This window comes from Mirounga angustirostris, unplaced genomic scaffold, assembly GCF_029215605.1.
Source record: "Mirounga angustirostris isolate CCGP_5_RB_7025 unplaced genomic scaffold, mMirAng1.0.hap1 SCAF_2, whole genome shotgun sequence".
In the NCBI taxonomy this organism is placed as follows: domain Eukaryota; kingdom Metazoa; phylum Chordata; class Mammalia; order Carnivora; family Phocidae; genus Mirounga; species Mirounga angustirostris.
Genome location: NW_026991710.1, coordinates 111,236,757 through 111,251,978, shown reverse-complemented (window position 1 = coordinate 111,251,978; position 15,222 = coordinate 111,236,757). Strand labels below are relative to the sequence as shown.

The following is a 15,222-nucleotide window of genomic DNA, read 5'->3' as shown; positions in this document are numbered from 1 at the left end:
AATAAACAACAAGAATGAAACATTTCTTGAGTGGTCAGGAGCATGCTTTCTCGGGTTCTCAGAAAATGACCCTAAAATGTATATGTCAATGGCATTCTGGTAGCCCATATTACTACAAACCACTTATCATTTACCACTGCAGACAAACCAAAAACAAATGACTGTAATTAGTGAAACCAAGGTAATCAAGTGTAATGTGAGTCAGCTGCAGATACTATTGACAAATACCTTATTACTTGTTCCATATTGGAAAACACTTGTCCTAGTCAACACAGAACTGTTTTCCCTATTAATCCGAGAATACGAAGATTTCAAATGACATCTTCAAGTTACGTTGTCTCCCACAGATTGACAAGACTATTCAATATTATCTGATTATGACTCAAGAAAGTTTAGTTCTTAAGCAAAGCATAACAATTTTTTAGCATTATAAAAGACTTTTTGATATTCATTTTGATAACTACCCCTACTCAGAAAAACAAGCACATAAACCCAAATCACATTTTAATATTTTTCTAAACATACTAACACATTTATTGTGCATGTTTTTAAACAGGATTAATTGAAAGTAATTTGAGTATGATTACTCTTATAAAAGAAACTCTCAAATGCATGAGTATGAATTTCTTTTTTTTTAATCGACAGACTAATATTTATTTAATGAACCCATCTGATTGTTTCTTCTTATAAATACCATTCGTGATTTGAACTCCTGAGTCAGGTTTAGTTTATAAATTCCTGATGGCATTGTGTCACAAACTGCTTTACCTGTTTATGTGTATATGTTAATATCTGCATATATAAAATACAGAAAAGATTTTTTTCAGAGTATTAATCTTCTAGATTATCCACAAGTATTTTGGAGTTCAGAACAGTTAATTATGTAAATTATGTTTAAAGAAATGAAATGAAGCTTCTTATCATATATTAATCTCACTTTATGACTTTTTTATTTTAAATTAAACTATGTATAATGCCAAGTCTGACTTCGATTATAATGTTTCATTGATAATTGTCATGCATAAGCCTGGAAATAAATTACTGATCAGTGAACTGTTGAGGAACCTAAACGTGAGCTGAAACCAGGATAAGGAACCAGACTAAGAAAGCATGTAAAACACGTCAGTGTTTTTCTAGACACCAGAATAGCTCAGTTTTTTTATCCTATTTCTTCAAAGAGATAAGTAGAAAGAAAAAGAGTAAGGGAAGGAAAATGTCCCTGATACACAGTGACATACCAGGTAGGTAGAAGCTATAGAACCAGAGAGATTTATAGTTTTGTTTTGTTTTGTTTTTAGATTTTATTAATTTATTTGACAGAGAGAGACACATTGAGAGAGGAAACACAAGCAGGGGGAGTGGGAGAGGGAGAAGCAGGCTTCCCGCAGAGCAGGGAGCCCGATGCGGGGCTCGCTCCCAGGACCCTGGGATCATGACCTGAGCCTAAGGCAGACACTTAATGACTGAGCCACCCTGATGCCCCTGTATTTTGAATACTGTACTAGAAATGCTCCCTATTTGCAGTGTGATAGAGAAAAAAAAGACTTGATAAATAAAACTACTGTTAAAAGTCAAATTATGATGACCAATCATTTGTTTGAAAATTAAATTCAAGGCATAAAATTTAAAGTTGGTGGAATTAATTCAAATATTAAGATTGAACTGCATTATTATACCCTAACAAAGATGGGTATATAATGCAAAATTTGGAATAAATGCAATTTTCCTCACATGACTGATAAATATCATTTTAAACACTACATGGGACCATTAATAATCTTTCACATCTTTTCGAGCACCTGTACCCAAGGACTCTCATATTTTTAAATATGATCCTCTATCTCATAGAAAAATTTTAATAAACTAGTCTTTCAACATTATTAAGATGCTGTTTGATTATGTTAGAAGGTACTTTCAATAGAACTTGTTTTTATATATAGTACATATTCATTTGTGCCCATTTTCTTCTCTTGAAGTTAATGGTTTTCTGGTTTTCGGCTTCTGTAGTTATTAGAGGTGATTTAAAATTCCCTTAGATGATGTAATCAAGTTCTCATGAGTTGAGAACCTGTGCAGAAAATATGTCATGTGCATAACAAGAAAAATGAGAAATACGATAAAGTTTTTGTTGGAAGAACAATTTTACTTGACAGAAGGAAGAAAACACTTAGAAATAATGTTCTCAATAAATTTATGAACTAGTCCTTTTAAAGTGTGATTCCCATAGTAATAACACACAGCTTTATATAACCAGAATGAGAGTTATGGTGTCACAAATTGTGCATGAATATAATTCACCAGTTTTACTGATAATGCAAGTGTACTGATTTCTCATGAGGAAAAAAATATCAGACATAGAAACAAAATTAGAAGAAAAATAAAAAATAGTACATCAATAAATTTCGAATCATTTGCCTTTTAGATATATAGTTTGAGAACCAGATAAATGATCCTATTATCATTCCTCATGTCAGGGAGTCACTAAAAGACTAACAGTATTTTACCTTTTTTCAATTATCTCCAGTCCCATTAAATATATTATTTAATCTCCAAATAAGCAGAAGTATATTGAAGTTTTGTTATGATAAATGACTACATGATATACAGGAATGCCAGGTATTATAGGGCAGGTGACATATTAAAATTCATGCCTTTCACATTGCTCTTGGAAATTTTTAATAGCTCAAATTGAAAGCCGAAGAGAAAATAAATTTAACTTGATTTTTAGTTTTTCTTATTCAAATGTCCTTACTATAGAACCTGTGATATTTGTACAGCAGAAAAATACAGGCCAAACCTCAGTTTTGAAGTTTTGGTATTTTCTAAGAAATATCTGAACATATATAAATATATATAATTTGAAATTTCTTCTCCTAGTTATTTATTTTTCCAACTTCTCAGAAATAATCTGTTCTACAAGGCATGACAGCTGACGTGATAGACTGCCTGTTATGCAAGGATATATTTAGAGAAGTTTTAAAATACATATTTTTAACCAGCAAGTAACTTGTTCCTTAGAGTCAGAGGCAGTGATATTACCACTGAGAACAAATTGTGATTTCAAAAATATTATAATTGTATTCAAGTTGTGTTGTTTTCTGATAAATGTAATAATATAAAATTACAGGTACATTTCTTTCTCATGCACCTTCATAAAAAATGCTTCACTTTTTATTCAGCCTTCATAAAAAATGTTTAATTTTTCATAATTTCATAAATTAATTTTAAAGAAAATCAATACTTAATTTTTGAAGAAATTTCCAATCCTCCTTTAACCACTTAGCACCAAAAAATGATGAAAGATCAATTACAAACACAAAAGTTGTTGTAATTTTTAGGAAAATATAGCTCATCGGCAGATATTTATCAACATGATTCACTCATGAAAAAATCAAAACATGTACATCAAAATTTCTCCCTACTTATTCAAAATGTTCGTTTTTCTCCAATTTCTCTAATATTTTGTCATATATTTTTCCAATTATAAATCTTTCTGTAACATCAATTTGTAGTTCAGATTTTCACCAGAAACCTGAATAAGCTTTTGCAAACCATCATGAAAATTCAATTTATAAGTCCAGATGCTAATCTGCCAGTATCTAAATTCTTACTGGAGTTGGGAAAGGGAAATTTGTACTTAACAATAAATCAAAAATTGTCTTGCTGATATTGTAGTAGTTGTGCAATGGCTGAACACATTTCATGATATACTTTATCTACTAGTTTGAAGATACTGACAATTCAAATCACTTTTTTTTTATGTATAGCCAAATTTTGACCACGTATCATGTATCAATCTCAATAATTAGTTAAAAAATAAGCACACTTAGAAGCTAAGTTTCCTTGTAACTGAAAGAAAAATTTACAAGAAGGAGCAACTTAACAATTTTCAGGTAAACTATAACAAGTAACATTAACAGAATCACTTATTAGGGTTATCTTCTTCAGTATGTTTTTTACGAAGGCACAATTATTAAAAATGAACTGATAATTCCAGGAGTATGCATATTGCAAATATTTAATAAATGAGGCAAAAAAATTCTTACAACTAAATATATCTCCTTAGACTACCTACAATAATGTTAAAATGTTTAAGAATACACAACTAAAATTTTTGTATCAGTATGGCAAGTCAGAAAAAAAAAAGATCTTTTAATCTAACGATACACTAAACAAAATTGAAACTATTTTTTTTAAGTTCACTTTGACTCTTTTTTTGGCTATTTAAGCTGTGATTAATAGGATCTTCCTCCTGTGATGGTTTATGCATATATTTACCACATCTCCCTGGACTTCTGCCATATCTAACCAATACATCAATAGTGCACTGAAAAACCGGAAAGCACCTTGACAAGGCTATGGAAAGAAAATGCCACAGAGCAGTGGTCAAGCCGAAGAATTTCACACATGGAGCCAGGTGCAGTAGAAAACTGAAAAAGCTTATGTGATTCTCTGTGCAGCTGCCTCCGTGTTTAAAGCCCTTCTATGAGCAAGACTGGTGACGGCAAATGACTTAGAAAGGAGAAATGCAAGGGGGGTAGCGGAGAAAGAACAAAAAAGAAAACTATTCACAGAAGAATAAATAGAAGGCATATCTAAATAAATGAATACAAAGTAATGCTAACATAGAAAAAGAAATTGAGAATAAATAAAAAGTTAGGAAGTTTAAACAGGTGAAACACTAAGCTCAATATTGTATATAATGTAATATGGAATGAGGTACAGACTGAAGGACAGAATTCAGGGTCTATGTGTTTCTAGTATTATTTTTCCTTGATAACCTGCTGTTCTCCCCCTAAAAATTGGCTGAGTAAGATTTGCTTATTGGTATGATTTTTTTCCCCATATCGTAAACCTGGAAATAGATGTGCTGTGAATAATATTTCCTAAATATTACAAAATTGGAAAGTCATTAATACCTGGCTTTACAAGAAAATAAAACAGATGTACTTATTCACCTGAAATGGGTTTAACTTTTAGGAAATACTATAGCTACTTGCTATGAAGTTTACAGTACACAACATCAGTATGAACTGGAGAAAGTCATTAAGTAAATGCATTTCAATTCTCTGTATTTAGGGCTTTATACCTAAAGAAGAAAACACTTCAAAATCATTCTTACAATAAAATTAGACATATTAAATCTGATTGCAATTCAGCACACAAAGGTGAGATTACTTCTTAATACAAGTGTGTCATTACAATTCTCAAACAGCAATTACTGTGCTCAGTATGTTTCAGCTGCCCTAGAACTGCCAATGAAATACAAAAATAAATTCATTCTGTAATACTTTTCACATGTAAGAATGTAAAGACAGGGAAAAATTTTTGCCATTGATAAAGAAAAATACAAACCGCCTTGCTTTTTAAAAATGTTTTCCAGAACACAGTTTGGCATTTTAATTTTCCTTTTAATGCTTTGACATCTCAAATAATTTGAAAGAAACATTACCAAAAATGGCAACATTGAGTCCCTGAGAAATAAAATAGCTACTGGGAAGGCGCATTGATAAGAATCTATCCCCATCCATCTTCCAAATATAGCACTTTTTGCAGATGTTTATTCGTTTCTTTTTCTTTGGTTAGGTTATTATAGCTCATTATGTCTGAGGGACTAAACTAATTGAAATGTTCATTGAGACTGGAGTGCTACAGAAAAAAACAAAGCAGGGGGTGGGGGAGTGGGAAATGAATAAAATGCACCCAAGGATACATGCAGCAGATACTATTTTAATATTAAACATTTTGTTTTAAAAGTTTTAAAAGGCTAACTTAAATTAGAAACCCTGAAGAATGAATAGGAATGAGCAATTCTAAACGTACAGCTTTTAAAAGATAACGATAAATCATATGCCATATATAGGCCAAAAATGAAAGGGACTTTGTACTCAAATATAAACTTCTGGCAAGATCTGGTTTGTTGTCAGGTTCCCAGACACTAAATAGATGCTCTGTTCACTTAGCGTGAAGGCCCGCAAGGGGCAGGGACCTCCGGGGATTCTTGGCAGTGTTCAAGTCTCATTAGGTCTGCATATTAATGACTTGCAGCAATATAAAGAGACCCTTGAGCAGCCTCTTTCTCCCCTCCTCCTGCCTGTGTTTCCCAAGGCTAAGGCAGCCTCAGACACAGCACACATTAGCCAAGTGAGAGGCTTGAGGTAACCACTGCTGCCAGGCGACCATGGGGCGGGTACTGCCCTTTGACACGCTGCCTCGGCACCATTCAGAGGTCCACCAAGTGTGTTCAGGAATGTGTGCTCTCTAGGACCAAGGTTACCTTGAAAATGAGGACTCTGTCACTCTGTGGTTACATCATTAACCAAAATAAAGCTTAAAATCAAGTGAACAGAGTTGAATCTAGAGATGGCCCAATCATGGACATTTTTATAAGTTACGAAGGTTAATTTGCCTTTCCATTTATTTACATGTCAGAAAAACACAAAACTCAATCAAAAAAGGAAAAGTAAAAAAAACAAAAAAACAAAAAAACAAGCACCCTTCTTAGTTGAATTGCGAATGAAGTAGTAAGAAAATCCAACCATTGTGGAAATCATTTTCATTATTATAAGGTATATATTTCATTTTTAATAGTGTTTTCTTTAAGGATTAGTAAACAGAGTTATCAGCATCTTATAAAACTTAACAGTTAAATTTATATAGAAAAAAGTAAAATAAACAATGCAAAATATATGTATCACACTGCAACCCCATCAGTGTCTATTGCTAACCTCATATACAAATACACATGGGGTTCAACTTTTGACAGGTCATGGACCCTATTGAAAATATGAGGAAACCTAAGGTGCTTGAGAAAATACACACTATCAAATGTTTATTAATGACTTGAAGCCTAAGAGCCCAGCATTGGAAATCCTGCTTTCAGACTATTCATGACTTTTAATCACCTTTCTTTCTCCCATTCAATACTCAGTGGCTTGCAAAACCCATTGCTCTCAAAAGGAAGAAATTTGGATTCTAGTTCCCAATCATCCACTTATTCTCTGTGACTTTGGGCAGGTCAATCAATTTCATTCATCTTCAGTTACCTCATCCATAAACAAGTCTAATAATACCTTAATTGACTGAAGAGTAAGACTGAGGCCTGGACCAGGTGAGAAAGCTATAGGTTTTTGTATGTAATATAATTGCACTAAAGAACATTATGTAAGGAAGATATAGCTCATATTCTATCATATTTCCCAATAAATCTCTAACCTTACCCATTAGATTTTTATAATCATCTTTGAATATACAATTATCAACATAGGATGACACACCATTTTCCTGTGGACTTACTACCATTAAACCTACAGAAAATTCCCCAGGATATCATTCTTTCTAGAATGACTTTTAACAACAACAACAACAACAACAACAACAACAACAAGAAACTATAAAAGTCAGCATTGCCCTTTGAACACACTTACCAGCTGACTGGCCGCGATTGGTGGCATCATGATCACTATCTCCCTGTTCACTGTCTCCATGACCACTGTCCTTAGAGCTTACTATGTCGGCTTCTTGGAAGGCAGAACTAGAAGTACAAAAACGTGAATATTAGAATAAAAAAGGCAAAGAAACACAGAAAACATTCTTCTGCCACCACATGGTCACCAATGGTGCTGCAGATTCATAGACCTCTGGGCTTTATTTCTGCAGAAAGCTAGTTTCATCACCTTAAGCCTAATTCTTTAAAACTGAGCAGAGCAGTCATTTTGAGCCTTTAAGGTATGTCACTTTAGTCATTATTCTATGATTAGTGTTTTGTTTATGTGTATATCATTTTCATAAAAGAGAGTATTTATTCACTGGGAATAGGGAGACTATCAAAGCAGTGTGAGTATAAATTGACAAAATATTCAAATATATTCAGTAAGTTGTATATAGATGGAATATATCCATATTTTTAATATATTGTCTAGGAACCCCAGCATAATCAGTATTTATGTTTTGACCTAGCTGGAGATCTTATATTTTAATATTGGATAATACACCTAATTCCTAATTTTAGTAGGTAGGAAACTGTCCACACATCAAGCTAGGGGAAAAAAAAAAAAAAAAGAGTCCATACCTGTTAACTCGGCGAGGTCTGTCAACTAGATAGCTGAGCTCTGCTCGCTGGTGTTTAGTCTAGAAAAAAGATAAATAAATCAAGAGCATTTGAATGCTGAGGGCTTAACTAGTAGTCTTCTTTTGAGGTTAGGAATTGAGTTTCATTTAAGGACTGTGTACAGTTTTATGAATTTTCAAGCTATTCTAAGGCCTCACCCTAGTGATTGCTGGGTAAGGGGAGGGCAATATGCAGAGACACTTCAGTCTAGATTTTCAGTAAAGGTTAAAAAGCATTGCAAAAATAAAAAAGCCAATTTTAAACGTGTGTGTGTGTGTGTGTGTGTGTGTGCTTAAGGAGAGATTGCAAATGACCTCATAGCTAGGGCTCATAAACTATTGTCCCTAATAGAGTCAACCTAGGTATACTCTGCAGTCTTTCAGTGGCCTAAAAAAGTGTTTAGGTGCATACTGGTTGACACAAGAAAAACAGCACGCTCAATAAGCAAAAAGTTTGGATATTTTATGGAATTATTTTGTTGTTTATTTTCAAAATGTGCTTAAGATACAAATGAGCTGTACAAATATTCATGAAAGTCAATTAATATCTAAGACTCAAATAAATAAAATAACCTGCCAAGAAAAGAATTCATAACACCCCCCCCCCCAGACTTTTCTCCCTCCAAATACCCTCTGCATTCTCCTCCCCAACTCCACCATCCACACACCTTTTCTGGTCCAAACTTTCTTGTACATAAATCAACTCTGTTCTCCCCCTCCCTCCCTCCTCCCAACTTTGCCACTTCGCCATCTTTTAAAAAGAAATCGGAATTAACAAGCCAAATTCTTTGAGGAAGAAAGCCAGCAGTAGTGATTTATCAAGAACAGTGGCAAAAGGTGATTATTAGCTAAAAGATATATTTAAGGTAACAATTGTTTAAGCCTTCCGTTAGTTTACTCTTACAGGGGTTTGTGCCAAAGCAACTTCATTCAAATTCACACTGTGTGGGCATTGGGCTTCAAGAGCGTCTGTAAATGCTGTCCAGAGCAGAACTGAAGGTTTTTCTGCAACCCGAGTTCAGAGGAAAAGATCTGATAACTTATTCACTAAAACATGCGTTCGAGTTTAGACAACTGTGCGAAGTTAAACAATCTATAGCTTACTTTTACACGCGACTGAAAGCATCGATAAACAAAGCAAACAGAATTAACTTTATTAATGCCTGGGACAAACGCAAAGAGAAAAAGACCTTTGCCAGTACCAGAAAGTCCCTCCATCGCAATTCCCTCGCTCCCCCCGCGCACTTTTCCCTTTACCCTCAGATTTCTGAGAAGGGAAAGGACTGAGAAGGGGTTAGGATTTTAAAGGAAGGATGCCAGAGGGAAGAAGGAGGGTCCAAGGTGGCAAAGCACCAAGGGGAGGAAATGAAAGTAAATGTGGAGGGGTGGAGCGCAGAAAATTAGGGACAACACGAAGTTTAGGTTACATACGAAGGGGTGGGATAGCCTCCCCCCAATTCCTGCCCCCACAGAGATACAAATAAGTTAATATCCTAAATATAAATACACAGTGCACCAGAGATACAAGGGCCGGGCTAGAGGAGGCTTTCAGATGGAGGAGATGAGAGATGGTGGTCCTTTCGCTTCAGCCTTACCTCGTTGGACAAAATGCTTCCGTTGGAGATGATGTCGGGCTGCTGGTCTGTGTAGCCGGTGACGATGGCCCCACAGGGGTTGTGCTCAGTGTCCGTACTCCGTGAAGGGCTGCAGGGCTTAAGGAACATCAGGTCGGTCTTGGCGGACTCAGGGGTCAGGCAGACCTGGTAGCAGTAATTCTGGTTGTGGTGGTGGGAGCCGAAGCCCCCGGACTCCTCCACCGGCACTTGGGCCGGGTTACTGGGTACATTGGAGCTTTGCACCAGCATGATGTCCGACTTGCTGAGTTTCTTCTTGCGCGCCCGGGCTTGGCGGCCACAGCAGGTCGAGCCCCCGCTGCCACAGCAGCAGCAGCAGAGGCAGCAGTCGCTGGCTAGACACGTGTAGATGTTGAGCTTCTTCTCTTTTTGGCAACGCACGGCAAGCACGATCATGGCTAGCAGGAATATGAAGGACACCGAGCCCAGCGCAATGATGAGAATGAGGGTGAGGTCCAGCGAGGTCTCCCCGCCGCCCGAGCGGCTGGGGCGCTGATGCTCCCCTGGCCCCCCGCTACCGCCCCCGCCCCCACCCTGGGGCTCCACAGCTCCATCCACCAGCTGCACCACCAGTGTGGCAGTGGAGGACAGGGGCGGCTGCCCGTGGTCGCGCACCTCGATCACCAGCTCGTAAGGCCGCTGGGGGTCGCGCTTGGCCGGCACCCGACGCGCGGTGCGGAGTTCCCCGGTGCGCCAGTCCATGCGGAAGAGGTTCATTTCGTTGCCCCGCACAATGCTGTAGGTGAGCCGGGCGTTCTCGCCGTCGTCTGCGTCCACTGCCGCCACGCGCGTCAGCAGGTAACCCGGCTCCGCCGACCGGGGCAGCACCTCGCGCGCTGGAGTCCCGTTGCGCCCAGGCAGGGGCGCCACGATGGCAGGGGCATTGTCGTTCTGATCCACGATGAGGATGTTGACGGTGGCGTTACCAGCCAGAGCCTGGGGGCTGCCGGCGTCCCGAGCTTCCACTTGGAAGCTGAAGTCCTTGAGCTGCTCGTAGTCGAAGGAACGCAGGGCGTACAAGTAGCCGTTCTCAGAGTTGATGGACACGTAAGTGAAGACACTCATGCCCTGGATCTGGCACTCGAGGATAGAGTAGGCTAGCTGGGCGTTGGCGCCCTCATCGCGGTCTGTGGCGCTCACCGCGTAGATGTACGCGCCCGGCACGTTGTTCTCGGTCACATACACGTCGTAGACGGGCTGGCTAAACCGCGGTGCGTTGTCGTTCACATCTGACACTTGTACCTGGATCGACTTACTGGTGGAGAGCGCCGGCTCACCCCTGTCCCGAGCCACCACTGTTAGGGTGTAGGAGTCTCCAGCCTCTCGGTCCAGGGGGGCCTCGGTCACGATGGTATAGTAGTTCTTGAAGGAAGACTTGAGGCGGAACGGCACATCCCCCAACAGCTCGCACTGCACCTGCCCATTTTCCTCTGAGTCGCGGTCGGTCACGCTAAACAGGGCCACCACCGTACCCGGCGCCGCGCCCTCGCTCACCGCCTCCTTCACGGTGCTGAAGCTTATCTCTGGCGCGTTGTCGTTAGCATCCAGTACTCGCACTAGCACCTTGCAGTGCGCGGGCACCGCGTTGGGGCCCAAGTCCTTGGCTTGTACGTATACTTGGTACACTGGGCTCTCTTCATAGTCTAGCTCGCCGCTCACCTCCAGTCGGCCGGTGCGCGGGGAGAGTCCAAAGAGCTCCCGCGCCCTGGGCGAAATGTGGCTGCTGAAGGAATACACGACTTCGCCATTCTGTCCCTCATCTGGGTCTGTGGCGTTGAGCTGGATTACAAGCGTGCCCGGTGGCGAGTTCTCTGGTAGGGACACAGTGTAGACGGGTTGGTCGAAGGCGGGGACATTGTCGTTGGAGTCCAGCACTCGGATGGTGAGTAGGGCAGTGCCGGTGCGCTGCTGTTGGGGTGGTAGGCCCCCTCCCCCGCCGCCTCCCCCTCCTTCGCCTCCTCCTCCCCCTCCTCCCCCGTCCACCGCGGTCAGCACGTAGCGGTGCACCGCTTGCTGCTCTCGGTCCAGGGGCTTCTCCAGCACCAGCTCGGCGAATCGGTTGCCATCCCCCTGGGTCTGCACGTCCAGGGAGAAGTAGCTGTTGGGGGTTATCTCGTAGTCGCGTAAGGAGTTGGTGCCCACGTCTGGGTCGAAAGCGCTCTCCAGGGGGAAGCGGGTGCCCGGCGTAGCGCTCTCAGAGATCTCCACCGTCAGGTCCGGCTCTGGGAAGGAGGGGGGGTTGTCATTGATGTCCAGCACTTCGATCTCCACCCGGAACAGCTCTAGGGGGTTCTCCAAGAAGACCTCCAGGTGCAGGACGCAGGAGGGGCTCTGCTTGCAGATTTGCTCGCGGTCGATCTTCTCATTCACGTACAGCACCCCGGTCTCCAGGTTGAGGTCCAAGTAAGGGGTCCGCGAGTTGGGCACCGTTTGAAACCTGCGAGCTGAAAGTTTTGTAATGTCCAAGCCCAGATCTTCAGCGATATTCCCCACGAAAGTGCCATGTTCCTGCTCCTCCTGCACTGTGTAGTGAAGCTGGGAAAAGACTCCTTCCACCATCCAGAGCAAGGCAAAGAATAATAGCACAATCATCTCCAAAGGGAAAGGAAGCAGCTTCCCGCAGCCAGCCAGCCACCCAATCTTCTCCCCCACCACTACGAAAAAAAAAAAAAAATCTTAAAAAAAAAATACAAATAAAAGTGCGCTATGTGGGGGGCTCCTGTGGCTTTCTGTCCTTAAAAATCTATTCCTTTTGCTTCATTTTAGGGCTTCCCCCAATTCAGCCTCATTTTTCAATCTTAGCTCAGGAAGGGTGACAGGCGTCCCCTTTCCTCATCTGTAATCTTCCCACTGACCAATTAATAAAATAATAATACAATAGTCAGCGTCCTTTATTCCGACAGTCTTGGCGCAACGCGGCGCTGGCAAATCCCAAGGAGGAAATTTCGATATTTCAAGACTGTCCTCGGTTTGTCTTCTTGATGATGGGAGGAGAAGGAGGAGGAGGAAAAGGAGGAGGAGGAGGGGGTGGATGAGGAGGAGGAAGATGAAGAGGAAGAGGAGAAGGAAGAGGAGACGCTGCTGGCACCGTTGAACATGCCTCAATGTCAACGGCTGGCAAATGCAAAAGGGCTTAAAAACAGCAAGAGAATTTTGTGCCGGAAAAACATAGAACGGCTCTGCAGCATAAAACTTTCATTCTCTTCATTTCTCCGGATGGATGTTCTTGGCATTTTCTCCTCTTTCGCTCTATTTGTATTTTTTGGCTTTCATAGTTTTGTCTCTCTCTGTCCTCATCTCCACCATCATTTGCCTCTCTATAAGTGTGATGAGCAGTTTCTTTCCTGCTGTTTTCTTCCCAAGCCTCTTTCCCTCTAACCTGTCTCTCTTCCTTCCAGTCTTTCCCTCCTCCTGCTTCAGCCCTAGAGCCTGTGATCTCGGCTGGCAGTTTCTGAGCTCCGAGCGCTCCGCTTTTCCGTTTTTGCGCAGCGCCCTCATTCTGCCAACCAGTAACTGAAGAGCACCACCCACCGAGCCACCGCTAATTGGCCAATCTGGCTGTCAAGCATGAGCGTCACTCGGCAGCCGGGAGGGGCGGGATGGAACTCGCGACCGGGCGGGCGGCCGGGGTGAGTGTGAGTGTGAGAGTGAGAACAGCCCGGCAGGTCCCGAGGCGCTAGCTGGGGACTCTGCTGCGGAAAGTTCCCAGTCCCCAACCGCAGGTAATGGAGAGGGAATAGAGAGGTTCCCCTGTTTGCATCAGCAAATGCGAAAACATAATAGCAACAGCAGCGGTATCCTCTCTCCGGAGCGGGGTTTCCAATGACGCCTAACATTCTTTTTTCTTTAAGGTATTTTCCTTTACTACTGATCGTGGAAATAAATCACCAGGAAGGGGAAAAGTTGCAGAGGGGCCACTAACTGCAGGGGTTACCTAATTAAGGGGCTCTGGCAGAGACTGGCTGGACATTTTTTTTTTTTTTAAGAGATATAATATGGATTGGGTAAAACTAAGCGTGAGGGTCTGAAGGGGCTGTGTGGAAAGGAGTGAAGCAGTTGGAGTGTGGGGCGGAGGTAGGTCCTGAAAAGCTGAGGGATCCACGCCAAGAGACGTGGGCTGGCAGCTACTATAGATGTGCAGACGCGTTAGACTTGTCTCTTCCCTTCCTCGGTGTATATCCACGACATTCTTACCAAATAGATTAATTCCCTTGGGGACCTAGTTCGAACTGCGAGCGCTTTGATCAATGACCGGAGTTTCATTTGAGCACTGCCTTCAAGCACGCCAGCCTAACGCCCGACTCGCTGGCATCCGAGCATCGCTGGGCGCTGCAAGGCGCCCCGGATATCCCTGCGCCTCACCTGGCCAAGTGCTACGCTGCGGCGGCGCGCTCAGGCTGTTTTCTGCTTTTCCTGACATTTGGAGATCCCCCTCCCCGCCCCCATGCTAAACCGAGGCACCGATTGTTGCCCAGTTTGAGGCAAGACCGCTGGATGAGAACAGCAGGGCGGCTGAGAACACGGGCAGGGGTGAGGATGAGTCGGTGGGCAGGGGCCGAGCACATACGGCGCCCGAGTGTGTGCCGCTGCGGGTATCAGCGAACGTGCTTGCACACTTACTGTGCTCACACCCATCCTCCTTGACCCGGCGCACAGGGCTGTGCAAGCCCCAACGGAGCCTCGAACCACACACCCAGATATCGAAGGATGCGCTTGAGGAGCGTTGAGTGCCCACTGCCGTGACGTGGGGGCAAAGCAGCGCATCCATGCATCCAGTTCTTGTGAAGTTAAAATACAGCGCGAACTCTTCAATGTTAGAGAGTGGAATGAATGCCAATTCTCCAAGAAACATTTTTAAAAGCGTATTTTTTTTATATTAATTAATGGGCTGTAGGGGGTTGTTTATTCACTAAAACTGCCCCTGTTCAGTCTTCTTCTTATGCCACAGTATAGAATGGTCCCCTGCGGCTTCCTGGTAATGAATGACCCGAGAGTAACACCGCCACGACCCGCGAGAAAAGGAGAGCCTTTTGCCCATCCCGAGGTACGTTGAGATTTCTTCGTGGCAGGGAATTAAGGAGAGCGAGTGTCCACGGGCGTGATTAGAGACTGAGGCATGGCTCTGTGAGTCCCGCGAGTGCGTGTCTAGTGCCCTGGTGCCCCCACCCTTGGCTCTTTCATGGATGGGTCCTGCCTTTGAGCGGTTAGAAGGAAAGAATGCCAGCAAAAATGGCTAATCCTTTTTCAGCTGCAGTAAATTGACTACTGGCCATAGCCAAGAGAAAACCGCTGCAGTTAAAATGATTTTAGCCTCGCGTCTACTGCTGAGAATGGAGTGGCAGTTTATAAAAAGGACCTGTGGATCAATGAAAGGGAGATTATAGTGTATCTGAATATTAATAACGGCATTGCGTCTGTACTTTCTACCCCTTCCCCCCCCCCCTTTTTCTTTAGATCTGCAAGATTGAAATGAAATATT

The 15,222-nt window shown here is 42.1% G+C and overlaps 1 protein-coding gene across 2 annotated transcripts in view; it reads right to left on the bottom strand.

Moving 5' to 3' along the window:
• PCDH10 (protocadherin 10) overlaps nucleotides 1-13,383 on the bottom strand; it is a 62,477-nt gene extending 49,094 nt beyond the window's left edge. Inside the window, exons 1-3 of one of the 2 annotated variants that reach the window (XM_064585069.1) lie at nucleotides 9,705-13,383; nucleotides 8,072-8,130; nucleotides 7,428-7,534 (exon numbers count right to left, since the gene is read on the bottom strand). In XM_064585069.1, the coding sequence (XP_064441139.1) occupies nucleotides 7,428-7,534; nucleotides 8,072-8,130; nucleotides 9,705-12,335 (2,797 nt within the window). In that variant the 5' untranslated portion in view covers nucleotides 12,336-13,383. The remainder of the gene's footprint in view (nucleotides 1-7,427; nucleotides 7,535-8,071; nucleotides 8,131-9,704) is intronic. The other variant, XM_045879388.3, reaches the window with a different exon arrangement.
• Nucleotides 13,384-15,222: the final 1,839 nt, after the last annotated feature.